Below are 26,731 nucleotides of genomic sequence, written 5' to 3' on the forward strand. Positions count from 1 at the left end.
CTGATATTTTTACTGGTCAAACACTTTCAAATTCAATCTTAACAGACGCGTTATTGCTAAAGCATTCCAGGAGCAAGCCCAAATGCTGACCTTTAAATATGATGTTAGAAAAGGGGAGGAAATTACAGCTACTCACTTTATTACAGAGAGCCGCAGCTGTGTATTTGTACAGAGAAGTTGGCAAACCATGTCCTGATGGTTAAATTAGCAAGCATTTACAACTAAATTTGGTGTCTGCACATTACCATGCTCTTATGAGTAATTGTCTTGTTTTAGGGCATAGAGAGCAGGATTTTAGTGTTTCTACTAAAACCCAGAAACCCTGTTTTGTTTTTTCTAAATAGTTTCATAAAAGTCTTTATCATTTCAGATGCTTCTTTCCCTGTAGCATATACTATAATCTTACATGGATACTGGTGCGCTGTAAGCCTGCCAACACTTCCCATCATTCCTTTTTTTTACGTGCTCTCCCTCAATCTTACAGCCCCTCAACCCCCCCCCCCAACCTAACATTAGCAATGCAGCAAGCATGCTGAGCAATATTGGAGCCATCAAGCCGTAGTTTTGATCCAAATGCCAGATCAGACGAAGAAAATAAAGGCGTCCATGGATCCATTTGTCTGTCTACGTCACAACTACAAGCTTTTCCTGATTCACAATGACTTGAATAAAGAAATACGAATAAATGCAATTTCAAGCTTAATTTTCTTTATCCATGCACTCCATCATGAGAGAAATGCCACAAGAACCTGTTAAAATAAACACCTATTCCATTTTCATTGGAGCTGGTCTTTAAATGAAGACAGTTTATCAAAAATTTCTGGATCTCTAAAACCATATATATAAAGCATTTGTGCAACCATTCTGAGAAAAGCAGCAGTTCACGTTGAGACAATCACCTCCCCATAATTATAATTTCCATATAAATAGCTGTAAAATGCATGTTTGCCTTCTACACCAAAAATCAGCATCTTAACTGTAGAAAACAGGACAATGACCTAACAGCTCCTACTTGTGGAAAATGATCGGCTAACTCAAAATAGACCATAACTTACTTAATTTTCTGGAAAAAGTTCCCCTCAACAAAGGCTGTTTTCTCAAAGTGATACACCAGTAGAGTGAGACCTGTGTGGGCTTATTTTGTTGGTTTTCTTTTTGCCATCTTTTGGCAAGCTCTTGTCAACCAGGGGCGAGAATGTTGAATTCAATCAAGCACACCATAATTCCTTACAGTGTTAGAGTGGGGCTGACTCACAGGATCCTAATGGCTGCTCATAATCAAGCACCATGATTAAGCACTTGGGGAAGTGGGCACACACTGAAAATCCTTTGGAGATGTCCTTTCCCTTAAAGCTAAGTACACTTATTACCTCGCAACAGCGGCTACGTGGGTGCTTCATTAGCTTTTATGCCTATTTGCCTGTATTTGCTCATGACTTTTTTCTTTCCGTTGAGTGAAAAGGTGCCCGAAGAGCCCTTGACTGTAACAGTTTGAAGCCTAAGTGAACCAGGAGTAGTAGTAATTTTAAGTTTCCATTTTGTAACTTGAAGTAAGAAATGAATAAAAAAAAAACAGCTATAACAAAACTATTCATTTCAGCCCTAACAGTTTTACATAAAGCCATTAGGAGTTCTTAAAAATGGCATTACATCCTAGCACAAATGAGAACCCTGAGGCTTTGACATTACAGAAACTTGAGTGCACCCATAAAACCTCCCATCTATGAATATCCCTCCAGTCACGAAGCGATGCAACATTTCTCCAGCGAACGATGTTCCGATCCCCACTCACACTTCTGCCTCTCTCTTTCCATTGGTCATGGTCAAAACAAAGGCGGCAGAAGTTCTTAAGATGTTTTTGTTTTGGATTAATTGAATGCGTTGACCCTAAGGCCAGAGACTTCAGTTGATGCTGTAGGCCATACGGCAGATGATATTCTCCACATGGCGAGCCGCTATGCTCACATAAACAGATGCTTCAGCCGCACAGAGTCATTAGTAAGAGCCATCAAGGTTCTGAACCAAAAACCAGAACTTTGACCACAGCCATCTGTATTCTTGAAAGCATCAAAGGGACACTGCATCTGCATTATGAAGGTAAATGGATCTAAAAGTAAGCAATGTTTTTCTTTTTTTTGTTCATCAACTCCAATTTTTTTTAAGAAATGATCAACTCAAGCCTCACTATGTACCTGACCACACAAACCCAAACACTTTTACAGTTGATGTCAATTATTTTTGAACAATTGCAGATGTCAGTATATTCTGAACTTTGTCAAAAGTCCCACTCCGATTTTCTTTTGATCTATACTATATGCATTTCCAGTGTTTTTTTGTTTTTTTTAAACCAGGATTTTAACTATGATTGTAGCTTAAATTAATTTTCTAGGTCTGCAACCTGCGGCTCCAGAGCCACATGTGGCTCTTTGATTAAAGTAAAATAATTTGTTTTTTAATTTTAAAATGTTACTGTAAAAAGTTGCTAAAAAAATGTAGGCCAACTCAAACTTTATCTAACTCATTCACAAACAGTTTGTGTCACAAAAAACACTGACGGAGTGTTGTGCGCCGTGTACCACCTCGGAGGTCAGTAACCACAACCAGAATTAAGGTGCCCCAGATTATAAAATGGGCTTTCTATTTTTGAACAAATTAAAAGGATATTATGTGCAACTCGTGGTTTGAAAAATATGATATGCGTTATCTAAGCTCCGATTTAATTTTTTGTTTGATTGACTTATTTCTGGCTGAAATGCATAGCAAACAGTAATCTGAAGTGCTTTTTACTGTCACTGCTGACATTACACTACCAATTTCTGCGTTGAGAGGATCCTATGTGACACTGTCTTATTTTGAAAGAAACCTCTGTCAACAACTAAAAAAGCTATGTTGTTTCATGATTAGTTTGTGCCAAAAAACGTTTTTTTTATTATATTTTTAATAATAGCAGCAAAACTAATCATTTTCCTATTTGTCTATAGATGAAAAAGGGCGTTTAAGGTTGGAGATCCCTGGTCTAGAACAGAGTTGCTGCCCGGTGTATTTTCTACATCTCAAATAAACTCCTTTTCAACTGCATATTTTCATCTGCTCCTGATTCACAATGATTTGAATAAAGAAATACTCAGAAATACATTTTTGAGCATAATTTTCTGTATTTATGTCCTCCATCTTCAAAAAAGAAAAAAAAGCGAAAACAAGCCACAAGAGGACTTTAAAAATACCAAAAACGTCATTTTCATTGAAGTTGATCTTAAAAAAGCTCTGATTTAGGTACGTCTTTAAAAAGAGAATGCTTAATTGTTATAAAAGTTTGAATCTGCACCGTTGACACTATAATAAAACATAAAATCCTCTCTAAATATTTTTGTTTTTAATGAAAGCTAAACTACCATGAGCCCAGAGAAGAGTGTGATTCGTTGGAGCTAGGAAATCATTTCAACTGTTTTTTTGAGTCAAATTCTTTCACAAAAATATGGATTTTATAATACTCATCTTTCAGACGCAAACTAAGCGCAGACAGATGTCTGACAAATGTCCTGATGACTATCAAAACACTATCTCCTTGTCTTTTTTTCTTCTATATCCATGCAGCTGCTGTCAATAAATCACTGCACCTGATTCCAAACTGTCACAAAGTCCGCTGAATGTAACGAGTTTCCAGACATGCCGGCAGCGTGTGTTGTGTACGCAAACACAAAGTGTAAAATTTGCGTTGCACCGTCAGATTTTGTGTGGAGGGGCACGGCTGCAACAGACACAGGGGTGTGCGAGGGATGTCATGCGTGTCTCTGCGTGTGCACACCTATACACAAACCCTTATCCAAAGGAGGACAAATCCAATCCATTACCTGACTGGGCTCAGGGCAGCTCAATCGATGGCACTCTCAGTGGCTGCTGATGAACTTCCCTCCCTGACAAGGTGTATCATTCAGACCTGTCGCAAGGAAAAACTCCGACCTTTCAAAGCACCAAGAAAACTAAAGGGCATAATATTCCACTAAAGGGGATCCGTATATGTGTCTGCACAGCCAAAAATATATCCACAAATGGTTTATAGACCATTTTTCTTCAGTTTTGACTCAAATATTTGCAAATAAATCTGCAAAACTTGTTGTTGTTGTTTTTTTAAAAGAAAAATGAGTTTTAAAGTACTTGGATCATGTACTATGGATTGATGTATGAGTGGAACATGAAACGTAATTACACTTATTCACAGTGAATGAGAAAACACTGAACAATGCGCTTTTAGCATGTCGAATCTGCACGCGTGTACAAGCACGTTTTGTTTGTCGGCTGCCGCTTCCCCTCAGCCTGAACAGAGGAGAGAAAAGAAGAAAAAAAGGACGAGGACAGATGCATGGAGGAGCAGTCGGTGTGAAGGAGGAGGAGGAGGAGATCAAATGGCAGGGCAGTTATGAGATTTGAGTCTGATGCCTTTTCAGACTGCACTGTTTTGGCCGCCATACCAGTCAATCACGATTACAATGGCGAGGAGAGATGGGCGCATTGGTGCAGAAAGAGCAGCGGTGATAATTACAATGCATGGGACAAGATAATGGGAACGCACTGCACTCTCCCTATCATTTCATGTATCAGACGCCGGCTGACCCACCCCCCACCCCTCATACCCCCACTGACAACCAGCAATCACAGGTCATATTTGTGAAATCTAAAATGAATTAATTTGATGACAGGATTTGGGAGAGGGTTGCGATCCATCTCAGTGAGCGCACGTGTTTGGCTGTCTGCAAGGTTTTGTCAAATGTCAAAGAATATTTACCACTCACTTCCACCGGTGGGTGTGAACCCCAGGCTGCACGGTATTATTGTTGTAAGGACGAAGAGGACGGAGCATGTGCACAGCTCAGTGAGCAGAGTGAGCGTTGTAAGTCAAACCGCAGCCAACGAGGATTAGATATGGACAATTGTGCTTCACTCTCATAAATATTCACTTCAATCCAATTCAATTCCTTCAATCTAAAATTGTCAAAAAACCCTTTTTTCAATCTGTAAATTATTTGTGTTTTTTTACGTTCAAGTCACCACTGTAATGCTATGTTCACACCGCCCTCGGTAAGGTGCTTCCAATGATAATGTATAAGAGATCCCTCCCCCCTCGCGTTCCAAACAGGAAGTACCGGCTGATTCAAGAAGCCAAAACCCCACAGACTTCTAGAGAAATAAACAGTCATATTTGTCTGAATAACAATTACTCTGATACCTTTTTCACATGTCTTTGCTAATCCTCTTTTTTTTTTCTTGATATTTTTTCTTCACAAGTTATTTAGGTTGTAAACGGACCAATCAGATGCCTCAATAAAAGCATGAGGGGCCAGCCGTTAGATTAACAGATTCCCCTGAGCTCGCTTTTAGTGGAAGGGGTGTGGACTTTCAACAAGCTCACTCCTGATTGGCAACAGTAGTTGCCATAGAAACAATGACTCAGACCAACACGGACCAAATGGCAGCATCCAGAAAAATGGCGACTGAATCAACTTCATTATGCTGGAGCCGGTGTGACGTCACACTCGCTCAGTCCAGTTCTCTTATACAGCCAATGATGTAAACGTGCGTTTCGGGCTTTAATGTTCAAAACTGACAGTCACGCAAACTACACACATTTTTCAAACCCTTTTTGGGCTCCGCAGACCAAATGCCATGGAACACACATTGAAGGTTAAACCAGGTCAAACTTTGACCAATCAGGGACTTGGATTGGGTAGTGACGTTTGGAAGGCGTTTCTTTAACCGACCATTTGAAAATTGATCATGAAGGAGAAATCAAAAATTGCAATTTATACCCGGCATAATTATAAGACACCAAGTTTTTCATATATTGGAATAGAACTGTGAAGGAAAAGGCCTGGAGCATGATTCAACAGTTTGAACATGTGCTGGTATCAGGTACTGACATTTCAATGTGAGTGCCATGGGCTAATTGCGTCACACGCCTCGTGTGAACGTAGCATAAATCTTTACTCCTAAAACGCTGCCATTTTGCATAATTGCTTACAGTGATGTTCAGACTGCTCATCTCCAAGCAGAGAGCGTTGCACAAATAACACGGCTGTTTTAAAAAAATAAATAGCCAGGATCATTAATCACAGGATCATATATATTTAATTTACCATCCAGCATGATGGGGCTTAATGAGAATTTAGCTGTTTATGATATACATGATTATGATAACTGGGTCTTCTCTTCCCCCTAGATGAACACTGAGATTTAAAAATCTTAAATATCACAGAGCAAAAGGCATAAAAACAAGACAGTTTCCGAACTTTGATTGTTCATCTACAAAAAAACTGCAAAGCCAAATTGTTGTATTTCCAAGAGTGTAAATTTTTAAAAAAAGGTATAAAATTACACCAAATAACATCTTCTTCATATAATAATAACAATATTTCTGCTGGAGACAGCAAAATTGAAACTGTGAGAACCGTGCAATGGGGTGATTATTTCACCCAAAGCGGTTCCTACAAATACACAAAGACTGGAAGTTAGAGAATACAAATGACAAGTACCCAGGGTCTGAATAAACACGAGCCAGAGATAAGGCGCTTTCTACTCTGTGGGAGTTCAACTAATAGCAAAAGCTCAAACGCCACTTAAATGACTACAGGAGAGATATCGTCGAAGTTGGACTCCATGAAGAGATATTTGGTGCTGTTTCCTTCTAAAACTCTGGACTTTTTGCTTTTCTGCACATCTGCACAATAGAGCATGCAGAAAAGGTGCCATGTTTAAAGTGGGGCGTTAACATGGATAAAATCAGAGTTTTACAGAAGGTTTTGCGCACCTTACATAAAGATGCTCGTATTTCCACCTAAATCCCTGACAAACTGCCTACAAGTTGTGGTGCAGGAATGTTTCCAAGGAGACAGCGAAAAGCATTGCTCCTCTGTTTACCATGATGCAATGCATCATGCCCCGTTTCATCCCCCAGGCACAAGCAACAATCCTCTTTCCTGCAAGCTTCAACCCGCTATCACTATCTCATCTGGAACATTTTCTAGGGATGATGCTGCCACCAAGGAACAAGCAAAGAACATGTGTTGCGTTTAAATCTCAGGTTTTACCACAAAAACAACAATCTGGTCCTTTTCAAAATAAAAGTCGGAGCAGCTTGATGATCTGGAGCAGACCGCAGCAAGTTCACATCAATAGTCAAAGTAATATGAGGTTTAAAAATAAGATAAAAACAACCTTAAGATACTTTTTTTGGTCGGTCTTATTTGCTGAATTAAGTACTTCTCTTCTGAGAAGAAACAATCACAATATTAAAGCTGCGAGCGGCGTTGTATGTCCCGTAGATGCTACCCGGCCCCACCCTTGCCACCACCGTTTGACCTGCCCTCATTGGCTAAGGAGCTGCTACACGCCTCGCTCTCCTCCTCTACTTCGGCCACCCTGGTCAAAGCTGTACGTGACAAATTGATGGGAAAGAAAACTTATTTTTTTTCTGTTGGTTTAATCTCCATAGCAACCATTGTATGCTTTGTTCACCTGAGGATGACGAACAGTACTATATCATTTTTAAAAGAATCTGCAAAAGTGAACTTTTGGATTTCCTTGACAACTGAGGTTCTTTATTAAGCACGCCTACATTTCTAATATGGTCATGTTGTATATCATTTTGTTCAGCATGAGCTAAAGATTTATTTTTTTAATTTTCACAACTTTCTAGTAAAAAATGTTCAAGCAACAGGGAAATGCCACTTTTGTGAGCTCGCCACTCCAACGCAGTTCAAAATCTACAACTTATAACTCCAACATTTTTTCCAAGTAGCTTCCCAATGATGCTTGAGGAGTTAGGAGATGATGGATGGGAATCTCTAGGAGGAGTTTACATGTGTAGCTGCTACTAAAGGTCTTTTCTTTTTTTTTTGGAACACTGTAGATTGCGGCATCTTCCCAAGGTCAAAGGTCAACCAAACTTTACTTGTGATTGTAGACTTAACCCTGTGGTGTGTATGTGTGAAGGGAAAAAAATATTTCTTTTTCCATATTGTGGGAAACCCATTGGTCCTGAGATCATCCCATCATATTTTGAAACTTCCTGCGGATATTCCCGACACGTACGTTTTGGTTTTGGTCGTAGATTTTGATCTATTTTATTAGAGGTATTTATGTTTTTTACGGTTTGGCCCTCTGTGATGTCATTATTACGTCAAAAACTCATTTTCACTGGATTCCAGGCGGGTGTGTCTTTAGTATGTGGTAGGGGTGGCATTTTTGCTCAAAGGCGGAGTAAGAAAGAAGAATTGCAAAAACAAAATGATCCTTGCACTCCAGGACTCCTGTGGACACTACACGAGTATGGTCATTTGGAAGGAGTACCAGAAGAAAGGCTCTGGTTTTTTTTTTTTTTTTTTTTTTTTTTTTTTTAACTTGTCCTGTCCAACAGCTAGGCAAACAGATGAGAGCTGAGGGCCTCTTGTGTTGGACATATTTTATTTTAACAAGAGGGGTTATTCATCTTCAGACAAACCAAAGGTATGTCTGAATAAACCCCTTTTGTAATTGAGGCCAAAATTTATTAATTTCAATCATGTTTGAAAATCTTTGGTGTTGGACCGGACGGAAAAGGAAAGAGGGGAAGAAGAGAGAGGGACGTTAGAGAGAGGGGGGGGTAGGAGGGTGATAATAGGAGGGGAAGGGGGGTAAGACCATGAAGCAGCATAGAGCAGACAGGTTTACTGGTTGTTTATCGTTACGGTACGGTTCAAATGTAGTACAAAAAGGGCGGGGCCTGTTCACACACACTCAAATATTATCAACACACCTGCTAGCCGCAAAAATGTCCACATGTCAACATGCACACAAAACAGATAGTGTTCACGAACGCATACCTATGCCTTTAAACCAACTAGTGTGAAATCTTTCATTCATTCAATCATGCAAACTATTAGTGCAAAGGTGAGCTAACACCTGTGCTCAGGTGAGTGTTTATGTTCTTCTAAAATGGATGGTGGAATGTGAAAAGGAGGAGGAGCGCCCAGCCACCCCCACACCCATACCCCCGCCGCAGCAGCAGCGGCAGCCGGAGCCCCCCCAACGCCACACGGGAACAGGCAGGGAACAACCGCCCCCCGGGCGACCAAGACCGCCACCCAGGCCAGGGCCAGCAGGACCGCCGCGAGGCCCCCAGAGCCAGAGAGCAGGGAGGCGCAGAGGGAAAGAGAGCGCCGCCCCAGCCCAGCCAGGAAAGCAGCCCCCCGCCGCGCCGGAAGAGCCCAACGCAGGGCCCCACCGGAGAGGGACGCCCACAGCCCCAGACGAGCACCCCACCACCACCCAGGAGTTCCGGGCATCCCCCCGCCCCGACCCCAGGTACGAGCCAGGACCCCCCAAGGGAGACCCGCTCCGCACTCCAGGCAGCCACCCACCCGGCCCACGGTTGGTCCAGGTAGGAGCAAGGCAGGGGCCCGCCGCCCCCGCCCAGGAGGGGGGAACCCCGGGGAAAAAAGGGCGGCCCACAAGGGATGTTATAAATATGGCCCGACCAGGCTCGGCCATGTTGGAAGTTTGGCGGGGCCCAGCGCCCAGGGGCAAGGACCAGGACCCACCCCCCAGGGACACGAACACCCCCGGCTCAGGTGTAATATGAACCCCCCCACCGTGCGGAGAGAGCACCGCCGGGCCCAGGGAGCCGGCACCCAAGGGACACGGCCGCCATCGCCAAGGGGCCCGCACCCCCCACCAGGGAAGGGGTAGGGGACAGATGGACCCAGGTCCCACCTTCCTTGTAAAATGTGTGTGCGTGTATGGGTGTTTGAGAGGGTGTTTGTGTGCATGTGTGTGTGTTTATGTTTGAATGTATATATTGAAGGGGGAGGGGTGTGTGTACTAAGGGGGGTGCAGTTAAAATTGGCGAGTAGGGCACTAAGGGGACATCTCCTGATTACTCACAGTGATGTCCCCTCACCCTCCACACCAAGGGGCCCTAAATGTCTAAGGTGCGGTTAAAATTGGCGGGTAGGGTGCCAGGAGGACATCTGCTGCTTGCTTGCAGTGATGTCCAAGCACCCCCCCTACCAAGGACCCTACATGTCTAAGGTGCAAATAAAACCGAAAGAGGGGGGGCCCACTCCATACGGCAACCATAGGAGGGGGGCCACTCCCAAGTAGCCCCCCCCCCCCAAGGCGCATCGCAGGCTAGACCCCCCACCCCCTCACCCTAATATGAGGTTATATAAGGAAGGGGGTAAGTTGGAGGCTCTGGTTTTTAACGTTTGCATCTAGAAATCGTCCTAGGTCAGATTACACAAGTAGAAATGGTTGGCCCACAATGCATCATGCTGTACGTCAGATACTAAAAGCACAAACTGTTCGTCTAGAAAATGTGGGTGGGAGCACTCTAAGCACAGAACCTGCTCCTCTTGTAGCCGCAGAACTGACTGCAAACATCTTTGAGCTGAAGGGCACTCTAGGGTCAAACGTGAGATCAGCAGAAGTCTGAAACTGAATCATCCAATCGTCTAAAAACACAAACAAAAGGCCGAAAAAGAGTGGCTGTTCAAAGACATCATCTCGACTGAAACGTTGCTTCAACTCTTGGGAGGAAAAAAAAAAGGATTTTGTGGAGCAAAGAAGCAACGCTGGGAAAGACGTACACATTTAAAGAAAGCTTCAGCTCTCCTATTGTTGCTGGATAAATAAACGCCTCAAATGTCGACACAGGTTCGTCTCAGTTTACATCTACTTGATTTAAAACCTGGTAATGGGCGACAAACTTTATGTCCTGACACTCCAAACTTTAGTATCCCTGGAGGGTTTATTTCTGTTTCATTGCCACAAATAAAGTCTCTGAAACACAATTCCTCTTTGGCTTGTTTGAAACTCCAACATTCCCAACACAAGAAAAACAAAGAATTTGATTTGAAAGACATAAATCAATTCTAAAAAATGCAACAAGCAATCAGCAGTTTTCTTTGCAAATAGATGTTCCAAACATAAAATCATGATTATTCATAGTAATATATTAAACTACCCATTCAACCAAAATGATCTAAAGATCATTGAAAAGGAATCATATACTAAAAATATACAATAAGTCCGTACTCATTTATGAAAACAAGCTATTCAAAAAGAAAACAGGCTTTCAACAAAAAAGCTATTTACAAGGAGAATGAAGGCTTTTTGATGCAGTTTTTATTAAGCCACCAGTTTACTCTACGACGCTAAATTGTTGATTCAGAAAAAAATTCATATTTGATAACACCTTAAAAAGTCCAACAATTACAATAGTTAACACAAAAATAGTGTGCTTACTTTTTAAGGGTCCTAGATTATGTTTATAATGAGCATTGTGATGGTAAATACATCAAATTACTTTACTATAGTTTCCTTTTAAACATGTTTGCAGGAGGGTCTAAAATGGGCAGGGATGACCAGTTTAGCTTAGTCCGTTTAGTTTTGTTTAGTTTAACAATTACCTATTGAATTCTATGACTTCATGTTCTTTATGATTTCATTTTAAATCATACAATTACCGGTATGAAGTCCATTGAGACGACTATTGAAGTAATATGGAGCTATATAAATAAAAAGGGATTGAATTGAATTTCTACTTCAACTTGCATAATCGTGTTTCTCATTGCACACAGTCACCTTAAAGCGCTAGATTACTGTTGATTGCATTTCTGCTTTTATTTCTAGTTTGCATTTGCATTTATTGCATTCTCTGTTTTCTTAACTGTACTTCATCTTTTTTTTTTACTTACTACATTTATTACTTCTATTTTTACCTTATTTATATACATCTGCAAAGGGTAGATGACAAATTGCAGATAACTGGGCTTCTTCTGTTTTACATGACAAAAGACACCCAGAATTCTGAATCTAATGCATATTTAGAGACTTCTTCTGATTATAAATGGATCTCTCCATTGGTTTATGTCAGCTGGACAATGTTAATAAATGTTATTACAGCGTTAAACACGAAAAATAAAACATTCAAAAGTATCATAAGCATCGATTTCTGAGCATAAGTCTTTTTAAAAACCTTATAAAAGCCGTATGCTTGGTTAAGGCAGTAACGCGGGTCACATTTTGTGGGTTTTTTCTATCATTCTAATCCCTGTGATACTGTCGGCGTATCAGCCCGGGCTCCCTTCTTGCATGATATTGATTTGTTGCAGGTGAGCGAAGCTGATAGCATTTGTTGTAGGTTTAAAGAAAACAATATGGCTGCAGCAGGCGACAAAAGCACACAGGCAGCAACGTGTTCACATGGAGCCTGACTCTGGGTTGAAATTTTCCAACGCAGGGGGTAAAAATGTTTGGAAAAAAGTGAATACCTGCAAAAACAAGGGGAAACCAGAGGATGGAAATGCAAAAAAATAAAAAAAACTGATACTGTTTACAGCACTGCCGAAAGAAGTCGTGTAATAGGCATTATTTATCCAATTTCAATATGCGTCTTGCTGATACCTCCTCCACTCCACGCCTATGTGCAGGGAAAAAGAAAAATGTGTTTCATCTGTTTTTATGCTTCAGCAGACAACTCCACCCGCTAACTCTTGTTTCTCTGAGCCCTGCCTTTATGGAAGGGGTTTTGTTTGATGCACAAAAGTGACAAGAGGTTTAGAAGTGTTGAAAACTGGAAAGTTGATAGAGGCCGAGTGGAAACACAATGCTGTAATGCCCCCTAGTGGGGCAAAATAGCCATCCTACCGGACACACCCCAAATGTCTACTACAAAATCCCTTCTTCAGGAACATTTCTGCACTTTACTGGTCACATTTAGACCTTAATTTGATGTTTTAGAATTTAAGATTAAGATAAAAAAGCAATTAAATGAACATAACTAGGCAGAGTGGGGGGAAAGAATTCAGCTTTTCGTTATTTACCAACCTTTTCTGCCCTCTGCTTTGTTTGCCACGACAAACTAAATCTTAAACATAAATCCATTGATGTGTAAAAAGGTTGAAAAAATTGTACTTGTGTATGACGTTCACTGAAGTAAAAAATGTTGGTTCAGGAGACACAAACATAGTATATAAAAGCTGAAAGAGAAAAGAGCATCATGGGAATAACAGGAGTGATGCAGTAAGTCAGTTTGTATCAAATATAAACTGATGCTGACAACATTTACATCCCCACTCATTATTACCCAATGAAACACAACATAAAAACATGCTGAATGAGAAGAAAAGGGGGGTTTCTGTAAAACCAAACTGCTGCTGTGTGACCCATGGAACCACATGCAGTCGGCCAGAGTGCCAACAAGTATTGTTTCTCCTTTTATTGCAAAACCAGTGCCATTCTGTAAAGGATTGAAAATATTCCATTCCCCCTCTCTTCTGTGAACATCAACTTATATCAATCAGGGTGACGCCAGATGCATTTGTTAGGCATTTATTGGTGCATATAACTTTATGTTGTTAAAAATGATGTTGAAAAATGTCAAGATTAATTGATTAAGGTTAAATTTGCCGGTATTTGCATCAAACTAGCAACATTTATAGTCTTTTAGACCATGAGAATAACTGAACATTTATAATTTACAAGAATAATATTGCCTGAGTAAAAAGTGTTATGTCTACACAATTATAGAGTAACTTGATGATACTTGTTGATCCTTGCAAAGATTTCAAACCTTCTATTTTTTTTAGTCATTTATGATATTTTAACCAGTTTTAAGTTGACTGAACTTCTCTTAAAACTTTTCCCTAAATCAGCATAGTTGAGAGAAAAAAAGGATTATTTTATTAAAATATGTCAAAATAATCTTTGCTTTATACTTTAGATACAACATTTTGATTTAAGACAAAAAAAACTCAAATTACACTGTAACTTTTGGTTCAATTTTAAGGATGTTATGATAGACTGGAATTCATTTTCATTATTTTGAAAATAAAATTTAGATGTAGGTTCTAAGGATAAGTTCTAATTTTATATTTTATGAGGATTTATTAAAATGGGACAATTAGTTCTAAGACAGTATTCTATGCTGTTCTTGCACTCCTTTTCTGTCACTGTAATCAAATTAAACTACAATTAGGTGCATTAAAAAATTGCAGACTACAAACCATTTTCTTAGAACTAGCAACAACTAAAAATACGTATTATTGGAATGTATGACGTTCAATTTGAAGTAAATGTTAGCCTGTTTTCCCCTTTTGTCACTACTTGGAATTCCTTGTTCCTAGATTTTTAAATCATACTATAAGATATCTTGTGTCAAAATCACTGGCTTGGACAAACAAAATAAATCATACTTTCTGGTGATTTTTTTGGGTGCTTTTTCCCATTTTTATGCTACCTCTTCCTGCTGTTTACCATGCTAAATCCAATCTACATCTACCTACTGCCTTAAACTCATACATGGATGACCAAGTCTGACTAAGCCTTGTTTTTCTATATCATAATAAAACCCAAAAAAAAGTAACTCAAAACAGTTTGAGTGTCAGCTTGTTTGGGAAGGTTCATTAGAAAATGCTGTACCTCAATTATTTGCTAGTTGAAGTCATAGTTTTTATGTTAATTGAGAACATACATTGGACATTTGCAGTAGGCTGAGGCCATATAAGTACTTTTTAAAATTGTATTTCTTTGTTGAAATCTTGAAAAGTATTGATCATTTTTCGTAACTTCATTCAAACATGTAATAAAAATCATTACTCACCTTCACTTCTTGCTGGTTTTAAAAATCCCAGGTGTTTGCAATCTACTGATTAGTCTGTGCTGCGTTCAATGTTCCCTCGTAAATTTTCATATAAAAAAATGTAAGGGAGCCTTTATAAACAGCAAAACTTTGCCTAGCTCTTTTTTTTTTTACCACTACAGAAAACTGGGCTCATAAAACAGCACAGTTTGTGTCTAATATTTATTATTTTATTGAAAATGTCATCCAAACTTAGCAGTAGATTAATTCAGTTTATTCAAAGTTGGATCAAAAATTGAAAGGAAGGAAACTTTTGAGTCCTTCAATGTTTTGGATTTTAAAGGTACATCAAGAAAAATCAGAACATACTGTATACAAAATATTTTTTTTTAAAGCTATTATTTGATCCATTACTTCAAGTGGCAGAATGATTGCGGCTATAAAAGATAAACTATTTCTGATTAGTGTTGTATTTTCAACAAAAAAAGAAAACAAAAACTCATCAGTTTATGTACATTAAAGATTACGTCTGATTTCTTGCTGGCTTTGATGACTTAACTGATCAGGCCTGAGTAATGCTTTTATTCTGAAAGGAGCTTGTATTTAACCCTTTTATGCAAATCTTAAGCTCTCTCCATTTTGGCAGAAATAAAAACATTTACCCCACATGTTTGTTGTTCGACTGACACTACAGCTCATGGAATCAGAAATTACACCATTTTTATTTATTTATTTTTTTGTACAGGCATGTGGAAGTCAAGAAAAGTAAAATGAAGAAAAAAAAAAGGATTGGAGACAATGGAGGTAAATGTAGACAGTATGGGGTATTACTTTTACTTTCATCAATGTGTTTTCTGTGAAAAAGGTCAACCTTTAGTTTTCAAATAACGAAGACAAACGACAAATTTAACATCTTATTCAGTGAAGCTTTTTTTTAAATTGCCTGGAAAGAAAAATTCATTTTGTTCAGAGTTGACTTTATGTATCATGTGTTTACATCAGAATAAATCAAGCAAAACTTTATTTAAAAAGCACTTTTAATACAACAAAAATACAAATATAAAATAGAAACTGAGGTAGAAACCTTGAAAGAGTTAAACATACACACATAATAAATAGCATATTGATCAATTGAGGCTTTTTTTTTTTTCATGAACATGTGCATTTGGGCGGCAGTGGCTCAAGCTTAGGTGGTTCGATCCCCACTCCCCCCAGCCAACTGTCGTTGTGTCCTTGGACAGGACACTTCACCCTCCTTGCCTCCAGTGTGGCTCCACTGGTGTGTTGATGTGCATGAATGATCCCAGTGATGGTCAGAGGGGCCGTAGGCGCGAACTGGCAGCCACGCCTCTGTCAGTCTGCCCCAGGGCAGCTGTGGCTACATCATTAGCCTACCATCACCAAGAATGAATGAGGAGTGAACGCAGATACATCTAATCCATTATTATTTTTCTGTTGTCCCAATTTTATTTTAATAATAATACATTTTATTTCAAGCGCCTTTCAGGTCACCTAAGGTCACTGTAAAAGGTTAAAAAATAAGAAAAAACCCTAATAAGACATCAATATACACATAAATTTATGAATACAATCAAATGCTGATCACTATTTCAAGAAAATTCCTTCTAAAAAAGTTAAAATAATTTTATTTGACATAAAATCCCAACTTAAATGTATTGTATGTATTGGGATATACAAAATGTAAAAAAAAAAAAAAAAAAAAAACTTGGAGTAGGTCTATATACTATTTTATTTTCTGCAAAAAGTTTCTGTCTTTGCAAAAAAATATTTGCAAATAGAAAAAATCTTATAAGGCCAGCATCTTCAGATGGCTACCATGACACTTTTGTATAACTCTGTTTAGTGGGAATTTCCATCAACAATGCCTCCTGGGCGTAATGTATGATAGAGAGTCTTTGTTAGACACAAATTGTAGGATTTCTCTGCGACGTTTCTTCGTTTTTGTTTCTTTGTGGAAGAAATCCCCCAAACGCAGGGAGCAAAGATCAGGGCAGGAGCCAAAGGAAATTTAGCAAGTGAGAAAAGGAGTGAGGTAAGTCGACAGAGCGGGAAATCGGGATGAGAAGGAAAGAGTGAGCTTTGAGGGACAGCTTGGACGAGAAAAAGGGGCTGGGGTGTGCGGCGGCAGAAAGAATGCAAAGAGAGGAGTTATGAGAAAACTCAAGTCTGACTCTGACAGCGGAGCACTGAGCTGAGCTGATGGCCCCTAATGAAGTACGGCAGCTGCAGAGGAGGAGCCGGCGCTGACAGCCGGCGTCCCACTCTGATGGATGGGGGGGGGGGAAAGGCAAACACACTTCAACACACTCACCAGACAGTGGAAACTTAACTGAACTATGATAGATGCATTCTAGCAAGGGATGCAGGAGAAGTACAAAGGTCAGGATTTCTAAGTAAAGCCTTTTTATTTTTTTCTGGTACAAGATCTTCCTTTAATTTACAAAAGTCCATTTTAGTGTTGGAATAAAGTGTTCTCCTGATGCCATTTATTTGCCAAAACCTTTCCAATGCTTTGTTAGTTTAAACATAATCTACACTATCGAATAGTTTCAATTAGAAATTTCTAAAAAAAAGTCATTTCTAGCAGCAAGGTAAAGGTTTTTTTTTTTCCTGGTGGGATTGCAAAGTCCTCTGCTTCCACCCTCTGGACGAACACGGCAGGTTCATTTAACTTTTAACTTTTAGTGCTAAAATATAAACTTTCAGAACTTTTTAAAATTGTTATGTTGTGTATATCTAAATTGTTTTAAATCTTTTTCATTTAGAACAGAAGACAACTTTTTTGATCCCGCAAAGGGGAAATGAGCTCGCTGTTATAGCTCTGTCAACCCGTGTGCTATCTTAGATGACCCCACCCTTACATTGACGTGTTCTCCCTACCATGACAAAGGTGGATAAAGGTGGAAAGATTTCATGTAATCCATGGACACCAGTGAAGATCACAAATCATTGAAGAAAAAAGGTTCAGAGTACTGTCTAGTGGGTCTAGATGACCCAACTCCCAATGTTAAACTGCCTAGGATAGCACAAGGGTTACAAGAGCAGATAGATGGGGGGGAAAATTACCATCCTATCCATTACCATCCTATCAGTCTGGATCTGACAGGATCTTTGGCCTCTCATTCTCTACCACCTTCAGAGGTGTTTCCCATTTTGACCTTGGGGTTTCCAGTCCATATTCTGCACACATGTTCCTGTATATTATTCCAGCCACTTGATTGTGGCGCTCCATGTATGCTTTACCTGCCAGCATCTTACACCCTGCAGCTATGTGCTGGATTGTTTCAGGCGCCTCTTTGCACAGCCTACACCTTGGGTCTTGTCTGGTGTGGTAGATCTACAACTTGGGTCTTGTCTGGTGTGGTAGATCTGAGTCTCTATCGCTCTGGTGCTCAAAGCTTGTTCCTGAGCTGGCAGGATGAGTGCCTCAGTTCTGTCCTGTAGGCCAGCCCTTTCTAGCCATTGGTAGGACTTCTTGATATCAGCCACTTCAGTTATGGTCCGGTGGTACATCCCATGCAGGGGTTTGTCCTCCCATGAGGATCTGTCCTCCAGCACTGTATCCTCTGCTCTCCATTGTCTGAGACATTCACTGAGTACGCTGTCAGTTGGGGCCTTGAGCTTGATGTAATCATGCATCTTGGATGTTTCACCCTGGATATTGGCTCACTAGTCCTCAACCTCCATCCTTGTGGCTAGCATACAGTCTCAGGGTGCTGGATTTGGGATGGAACCCTCCATGCATGGTGAGGAGCTTTTGTATCTTAACATCCGTGGTCTGCATCTCTTCCTTTGGACATTTTATTATTCCTGCTGGGTATCTGATAACTGGCAGTGCGTGTATTTTATATATATACAGTGATCCCTCGCTATAACGCGGTTTACTTTTCACGGTTTCGCTACTTCACGGATTTGCATCATGCATTATGTTCTGCATTCATATTGGCTAAAAATTCCCTCTACTTGTGCGTCAATAACGCTGCAGTCTAAAATGTACACGTACGTAAAACAGCTTGCCAAATTTACAGCACGTACGTGCAAATTTTCTTGCAATTTCGAGTTTTTCCTAATACCCATAGAAAAAAGAGCGACAACAACTGCCTCTCACTATGTTCTTCGCCCGAACAAACACACCTGCACCGCGGGCTTCAGAAGAAGAAAACACTGCAGAGCGGAGTCAGGATGCAGCGGCTCAGTCTGAAGAGCAGTGAAATACACCTGAGTCACTATTTGTCCCACTGTACTTTTTTCATAATCATTTTAAATTTTCTCCCTTCTGTTCACATCGATGATTAAAATTATTTGACAGTACAGTACAGAAGTTATTTGTTGAAATAAACGTTTTTCTAAAGTACTTTTATTTGTGAAACAAATTCTTGAGCCTGTAAAATGGATTGTTCTTTATTTTCAATGTATAAAAAAGTATTTAATTGTATAATATTTGAAAAAAAAATAGAAGTTTCTACTTCAGATTTTGCCTATCACGGGTACTTTTTGGAATGTAACCCCCGCGAAAAACAAGGGTTTACTGTATTCACAAATGGACAGCTGTAAATGTGTAAACCTTTCCTTATCCAATGGTGTAATACACCCGTATGCCTGCAGAGGGCACAAAATTACAACTTTTCCTCTACCAAATCCACTCTCAGCATTTATTTTGTTGAAATCCAGTCATTTGAAAACACAGAAATTGGCACAAACAGATGATTAAATAAAACAATTTATTTAACATTTTTTAATAAAAATAAAATTAAATGTTACAAAAAATTAGTCTTTAAATCAAAAGGCTGTTCAAACCATAGCTCCTATTTAATCCCGCCTTAAAAATTACAAAAGGCACTGTGTATATATTATATATATAAATGAACTAAAGGAAACCAGTGACAGATACACCACTCTATCATAACTTCAACATGACAGTGAACAGTTTCCACAATGGAGTCCAACTATGACAGCAGTATGTCCTTCAACTTGCAGCAAACCCAGGACGCCGCTAAAGACATGAACGATAAAGACGTAGGGAGTGTTCAAGAAAGTCCTCAATTGAAAGAGCAGTGCATAGACTTAAGACGATACATAAAGGAAGTTGAGCTGATGTGTGCGGTTGGGTTAAAAGCTAATTTTGTCAACCAAAGCGTCCACTTTCGCTAATTCAAGGTTTTTTCTTAAGTGGCCTTGATGTATCAAGTTTTATTCGGTATGGATTCAAGCAAAAGTTAGTTTTGAGCAATGTTTGCAAGTCATCCAGACGTTAATTTAGCTAAAAGTCAATAAAAACAATTGCAGATCCTTCTTTATGTGAAAAATTGTTATCAATTTAGGCAGAATACATTTGAGAGTTTGTTTAACACTCGAGTTTACAAAAAAATCCGTTACTTACTATAACCAGTGAATAATCTTTAAAACCCATGAAATAACAGGTATAACAAGTCAAAAAGAAAGAATTGAAGCAAACACAGAGTAACACTGAAACAGAAAGAGGTATTCAGATACAAGAAATCTATTTATGAGAGAAAACACAACTAAATAAAGTTTCTCTCCCACTGAAGACAAAACTTTTTAATCTCTTGTGTGGTAAAGTGGCTTTATGTGACACATTCTTGACATGTTCCCAACTCCAGTAAAGCTTTTATTATTCTAGTGTACTTTTAAGCAACAGCATCTGAGCTAAAACCTCGGCATTTAAAGCTTTTAGTATCCAGATAGTTAGCTACACACACCTACTATCCTTCTACAATCTGTCACGCATCCAGTTTCAGCCCCCCCCCCATTGAAGTCAAACAGTGTAGCAGTTCCTCCAGAGTTTGTTCACATTGCATCAGTCATAGGAAACCATGCTCATCGAGTCCTTTTAGGGTAACCGGATTCCACTTTGCTGTAGTTTTAGTCTTTGTTGTGGAAAAACCTGCCAAAGAATCAAACGCCGTCATTACTATTCAAGTCAGTATCGATAAAACTTTTAAGTAGCTTAGTCTGTGGTGTTGATGAAACGGTCCAACATATCTACGCACCTGAATCTGCTTTGCTTCTGGAAGAGTCCAGTACTTGAACATTGGTCAAACCAAAGCCCCTTCCTTCCACATCGCTCTCCCCTGATGATGTATGCTCCTCGGCTCTCGTCAAAAACGCTTGCTTCTTGTGGTATTTGGCCCGGTACGTGTCCGTCATACAGCTATCCACAGAAAAGAAAGTGGTGGGGTGCACCTTGCTCGATAAAGACGGTGGTTCAGCGCCACCGATATAGCTGGGTTTCGGACTGGGCAACCGGTCGTCACTTTCACTGGCTGACAGATCGTTCCGCTCCTGGTCTGATGACCCCGACTTGGAGCTGGTCTCTGACGAAAGCCCGTGCTCGGCAGGGGTCTCGATCCATCGTCTGAGGGCGGTGTGCGAGAGGCCATTTCTGGGCTCGTTGAGGGGGCACGACCACGCTGGCCCTCCCGGTGGGAGGGAGCCAGATGCCTCAACGTTAAAGTTGCCATAAGTCTTGGGGGGTAGAGATGGTGGATGGTTGTATGGGAAAGAGTCTACATGGGAGCTACCAGACTCTTCCTGCTCAGAGAAAGGTCCTGTAAGGTCATCGGAGCTGTTCCATTCAGAACTGCTGGTCTTCACGAAGTAAGGAAGCACGGGACTCGAATGTCTGTCATCGGCATCGTCTTCTTGTTCGCTATCTAGGCCACTGTTCCTTTCCAGGATCCCGGGAGTGTATCTGAAGGCTCTTGTTCTGTTAAGGTACAAAAATAAAACACGTTTGCTCGACTTCATCAAACCTTAAAATGCGACGATAACTTTTAGCAAAATCCTTTGCTACCTTTGCAAACGTTGGTCTTGTTGGATGTCATGCAGATCAGGAGATTTGCTTCCCGGTTCACCTAAGGGTTGAAACACATTCACATGAGTGCTTTGTTTTAATAAACACCAATTAGTTAACCCAGGTGTTACAGAACAGAGTAGCTGTGTGCGATGGCTGGTTTTTTTGTCCCCCCTCCCTGCTAAACATGGATACAATATTTGTTCTCCTATGTCTCCCCAGCAAAAACATGTTATCTAACACAAGGTCATGATCAGGGTCTCGATCTGGCGCTGGCAGAGGAAGTATCAATGCGGCTAGTCTGGCAGAGCGCCCCGAGGCCCCCAGTGTACCACTCAGTGTGATCCAGCTAAAGTGCGTGGCCTCTTCAAAGAGAGGCAGGGTTCAGGTCCCAGCTCGGGAACAGCAGTCCTATTAAAAAAATAACCCAAACTTATTTAGAAACCAGCAAAGGTAGAGCAATACTTTATCGGTCGGCTAGGGCAAGACTTCCCTTAATGACAAGCATCTGAATAATGCTGCCAAATTATGCCGTCAGTGGCCGATTGACCATTTCGGGTCAGAACACACATTTAGAAACAAATCCTCAAGTGTGGGTTAGCATGGTAGTGTGATTTACAAGACCTATGACAGCTGACAGAGGGAGAGGGTGACTTCCATCTGCGATACGTCAGCGTACCCTGTCCCCCCTCCCCTGTGCGCTCTCAGAAAGCATTAGAGGCAAAATCCTTTGTGCTGGCATGCAATTACGCCGGGGTCAGACTCCAGACTTTAGATCCCTCCACACCAACTATTGCATTTTTAAGCCACTAAGTCTGTATGGGCCTTCACATTTCAATGTCTTTTATCTGCAAAGTTGGCGAGCAACTGTAACAATATGATTGAGGCGGAGAAATGTTGTTTGACTTGGAAAATCCTCACGTAACCTTTCAGCACCGTTTCCGGTTGACAGAGAAAACTGGATGGCAGCGTAGCACTTTTGGCAACAGGCAATGTTGCCTCCCCCCTTCCAGTCCCCCATAGCTGAGAGCTCTCCATCTACACACTCTCCCGCTAATTTAGAGCCCCCCCCACAACCCCAAGCTAACATAACAAAAATGTTGAACAATGTCGGAGCTATCCAGCCGTACAATTTTGAAGCAGATGTCAGATATAGGTGTTCAAGGATCTAGTCGTCAACAGGTGGATGCATAAAATGGAGCAAAGCACATCACAACTACCGGTAGTCTTTTTCAAACTGTATTTTTAGTCTACCCCAGATTCAGTAATACTCAGAAATGCCACAGTGAGCTTAAATGTGTTTACATATGTCCTCTGTAGTGAGAAAATGCTTCAAGAACATGCTAAAAAAAAATAAAAAATAAACTTGATTTTAATCAGAGAGGATCATTAAAAGACCACATGAAGAAATATTTTTAAGAGCAGTCATTTAAAAACATGTTACTGCCACAAGTGTAACAAATAAATTCTATCTAGCTTTCTATCATACACACAAAAATGCAAATAGGCAGCCAAATGGTAAAGGAGAAACATGTTTTCATCTTGTGACATCAACACTTGCTTTTATCACATCAGTCACTGAGATGAGGGGGGGGGGGGGGGGGGGGGGGGGGGGCAAAGTCAGCTAACATTACATTTAGGCCCATGAATTAGTAAGAAACACAGGTTAAAGACAATAAGTGAAGAAGCGTATTCCAAACCGCATAACAGCGTCTTTATGTAATTGTGCTTTATCTACATAGATTATATGATTACATACAGCATATGAAGTTATAATCTACCATTATTTCAAAAGACCTTGGGTTGTAAAAAAATGTTTGTCACGCAAAATGTTATGTTAAATTATTCCAGTGGAAAATCAAAAACATTTTTAAATTTTTGCACTTTCCCATTGACGATGTTTAAGGTTTGATGTATTTTTTGTAGATTTAGGGCTACGAAGTGGATGTTTGAATAAATAAAACGTGAGTCCAACACTAACTTAATCTTTTTGTTTTGTTTAAACTAAAATTGTAGTTGAAAAGAGACAATAGATGTTAAACCTCGCAAGCACACTTCTGCAAAAATTGCATTTCTTTTTGGAATTGGGATCTTTTTCAAACACAAAGATTTTTGTATGAGATATAAATAATATCTATTATGATAATTTGAATGATTTGGTTAGTTTTTCCTCACAACAATGTTGGTTTAAGATGCAAAAATGTTGAAATTTGAGTTCAGAAACAAAGGTCCTTATTTATTAATTGCCTCAAATTTAAAAAAAAACTGCTGCTGTGATGGCATGAGTTGATCACTCATGTAATACAACAACAATAGGTTTCTTCATGTTCAGTTCTGATTGACAACTGTAAGATGGTTATAGAAAAGTTTTTGGGCCCCTGAAATCTGTTTATACTTCTATGAAAAGGCTGCTCCTGACATTCCCACATCACTGAACTAAGGCCAAGTCAATTTGTGACACATTTACTGCAACTTGTCAATACAATGTGCAGCCAGCAATCAGAAAAAAAACCTTATGGATCTTAAAATAGTCAGCAGGGAGTCATTCTTTGAGGCTAAATTCTACCATTTCCTGTTTAAAATACATAAGAATTCCTATAAAAAAAAGTAGGAAAAAGAAGTTAGAGTATCTGCATTAGCAGGTTTTACTATAAAAATAAAATAAAAGTGGAAAACTGTTTACCAAAGAGATGACGTGACCCCTTAAAAGCAGTAGGGGGCAGTAGTGAATCGACCGGAGTTTAAACATGCTTGTTGTTCAGCACAACATTGGTTTGTGAATGGGACAATTGTTACCCATCATCCTTCAGGGACAAATCAAGAAAGAAGAAAATAAATAAAAGTTAATGGAAACAAACAAAACAAGACAAACATGTCTGCCAGAGATTATGCGACATACATGTACCGTTACTATACTGCTTTTTACTGTACCCCCCAATGGATTTTAATGAGTGATTATTAGACAGTTTTTCAAGAACCAGATAAAACACTGATGTTTGATAAGAAGGTGTGGCTCACAGACGCAGCTCTAACTCATCCTAAAGGACTTCAATCCTGTTGAGATCCATAATCTGCACAAGCTGGACAAGTTTTTCCATACTAAACTCTTTAATCTGTGTCTTTTTTGTGCTCTGATGCTCAGTCGTGTTGAAACATGATGGGAACACCCCCACACTGGTACTGTGAACCTTTCCCAAGCCTCTCTTATGCTGGAACTAAGTGGCCAAACAACCCCACACCATTATACTCCCTCCACCTAACTTCACACGAGGCACAGTCAGACAGGTATCGTTCTCCTGGCAAAAGCCAAACCCAGACTCATCAGTCAGATAACCAATAGAGGGAGAACGTTTCTGCACTGCTTGTATGCTATGCTCACAATGGCCTCAGTATCCAGCGTTCAGGCGGCCATTTTTAACGAAAAGTCTTTTCTAAACGCATGTATATGTGCGGTTCGGAATTCCACGTTCCAAACTCTCGCGTCCACGCGTCAATATGTGAGTTTTGAAGTCACTACCTCAAAAGGAAAAAAAACAACAGGAAAAATTGGAAAAAAGCAAAAGTACATTTAAAGAAAAAAAGTAAGAGAAGCAGGGGGCCTCAGAATCTACATCTTTAAATTCTTTCAATGTGTCCACTGATGCTAGAAAGCCCCTCCCACTGTTAACAGACAGAGCATTTTGATTCACAGAAGGATCAACCGTTTGAAAATTGATCATGGAGGAGAAATTTACATTTGCTGTTTTTCCGCCAGGCCAAAATTATATATAAAGGGCACTAAGATTCTGGAGCGAGATTTGCACCACTGTGACATTTCACACGCATCTTTTTACTGCGAGTACATGCGCTACTATGGGGTAGCGACAGTCTGAGGTGAACACCATATGCAGCGTGTTTTTGAATGCACATCACATGCCCCGTCTGTACGCAGCATTAGAGTCTGAGGTGGCCCACGTCTGCATTGCACATCGGGATGAAGGGCGTGGATGCAGCTACTCAGTCGTGGAAACCCATCCCATGACCCTTTGCTGCACACGGAACCGCTGACCCGTCTCGGTTAGTTTATGTGGTCTACCACTTCATGGATGCGGTTTCCAATGGTTTCCACTTTGTTATAATACCGATCAATCATTTGGATGGGTGAGTGAATACTTCTGGCAGTGCAGAGGATCTTTTTACATGATTCATTCTCCAATGTGCTCCAGGTTATAAACTGTAAACGCATCAGAACTGTTCACAACTTTCAACTCAGCCTATTTTCATGATATTCATCTCTTAAAGCTATTATAAGACATTTTAAGAAATTTCATATAACAAAAATGCTCTGAAGTAGTACTGGAAAAAATTCCTACTTATGACTGACTTTTGACAGCTTCATTTGGAGCATTTTTTTGCACGGCAAAGCACAGCAGGGCAACTCAAACCTCGCTGGCTCTAATTTTAGATTCATTTAGTGTCCTCGTGCTGGGGAAAACATAATGAGGGAACTTTTATTCTTTTTAGGCGGATTTTAGGTCGATTAAATATTTTTGTGATTATACAAAAAACCAGAAGAAGATTTGAAAGAAGGGTGCAAGTATTTCTTAGTTTGGTTTTCTCCAAAAATTAAAAACATGCGATAGATGGAAGTTCAAAAATATTCGCATAATTTTATATTGCATCTTGGGAAAAAATAAAAGTTTATCTAAATAAAAAAGGTACCAGTAAGAGAAGCAGGGGAAATCAGAATTTACAACTTAAAAATCTTTCACTGTGTCCATTGCTGCTACAAAGCCCCTCCCACTGGTAACAGACGGAGCAGCGGCCTTCTCCTGCCGCTGTGCCGGGACGGTAAAAGCTGCCGTCATTCAGACGCTGCTGCCCCTTTTTCACAATGACCTCATGAACCCAGACGTGCGCTGCTCATCAAGGCTTTTGTAGAACTCTTCAAAACAAATAAAACGGATCTCTTAACATTCACGCTCTCCATAACGAGGTCGAGAACTTTTGACGGTAGCTCCTCCCACACGCGGCGCGAGCGTCAGGTTTATAAACACACTTTTGGACACGCCTCGTTGCAGTGACTTTGAGATGTTAAAACAAAGACGGTGTACGTGAATTTGACGTTAGCTGTGAACAGACCGTTGTTTTAAATATTGCGCGCGAGGGGGGTTGTGCCGAAAAGTGGCTAGTGATCCGTTTGGGCCCCGGATGGTTGCATCCCTAATTTGTTTGTTTTTTATTGGGTGTTTTCCAGTTGTCCGGGTTTATAAACATGGGTCAGCAACTACTAAAAAAATAAA

General features: G+C 40.1%; 1 protein-coding gene and 1 long non-coding RNA gene across 4 annotated transcripts in view; both read right to left on the bottom strand.

The window, feature by feature from the left end:
* Positions 1 to 14,710, bottom strand: part of LOC110017124 — a 33,799-nt gene extending 19,089 nt beyond the window's left edge. Inside the window, exon 1 of the long non-coding RNA XR_002292434.1 lies at positions 14,636 to 14,710. This is a non-coding gene — a long non-coding RNA (uncharacterized LOC110017124). The remainder of the gene's footprint in view (positions 1 to 14,635) is intronic.
* Positions 14,711 to 19,342: 4,632 nt separating this feature from the next.
* LOC101166086 (inactive ubiquitin carboxyl-terminal hydrolase 53) overlaps positions 19,343 to 26,731 on the bottom strand; it is a 31,842-nt gene continuing 24,453 nt past the window's right edge. For all 3 annotated transcript variants that reach the window (XM_023966012.1, XM_023966010.1, XM_023966011.1), the window contains 3 exons: positions 21,450 to 21,510; positions 20,647 to 21,362; positions 19,343 to 20,540 (listed from right to left, as the gene is read on the bottom strand). In XM_023966012.1, coding sequence (XP_023821780.1) covers positions 20,458 to 20,540; positions 20,647 to 21,362; positions 21,450 to 21,510 — 860 coding nt within the window. In that variant the 3' untranslated portion in view covers positions 19,343 to 20,457. The remainder of the gene's footprint in view (positions 20,541 to 20,646; positions 21,363 to 21,449; positions 21,511 to 26,731) is intronic.

This window comes from Oryzias latipes, chromosome 18 (assembly GCF_002234675.1).
Source record: "Oryzias latipes chromosome 18, ASM223467v1".
Taxonomy (NCBI): Eukaryota; Metazoa; Chordata; class Actinopteri; order Beloniformes; family Adrianichthyidae; genus Oryzias; species Oryzias latipes.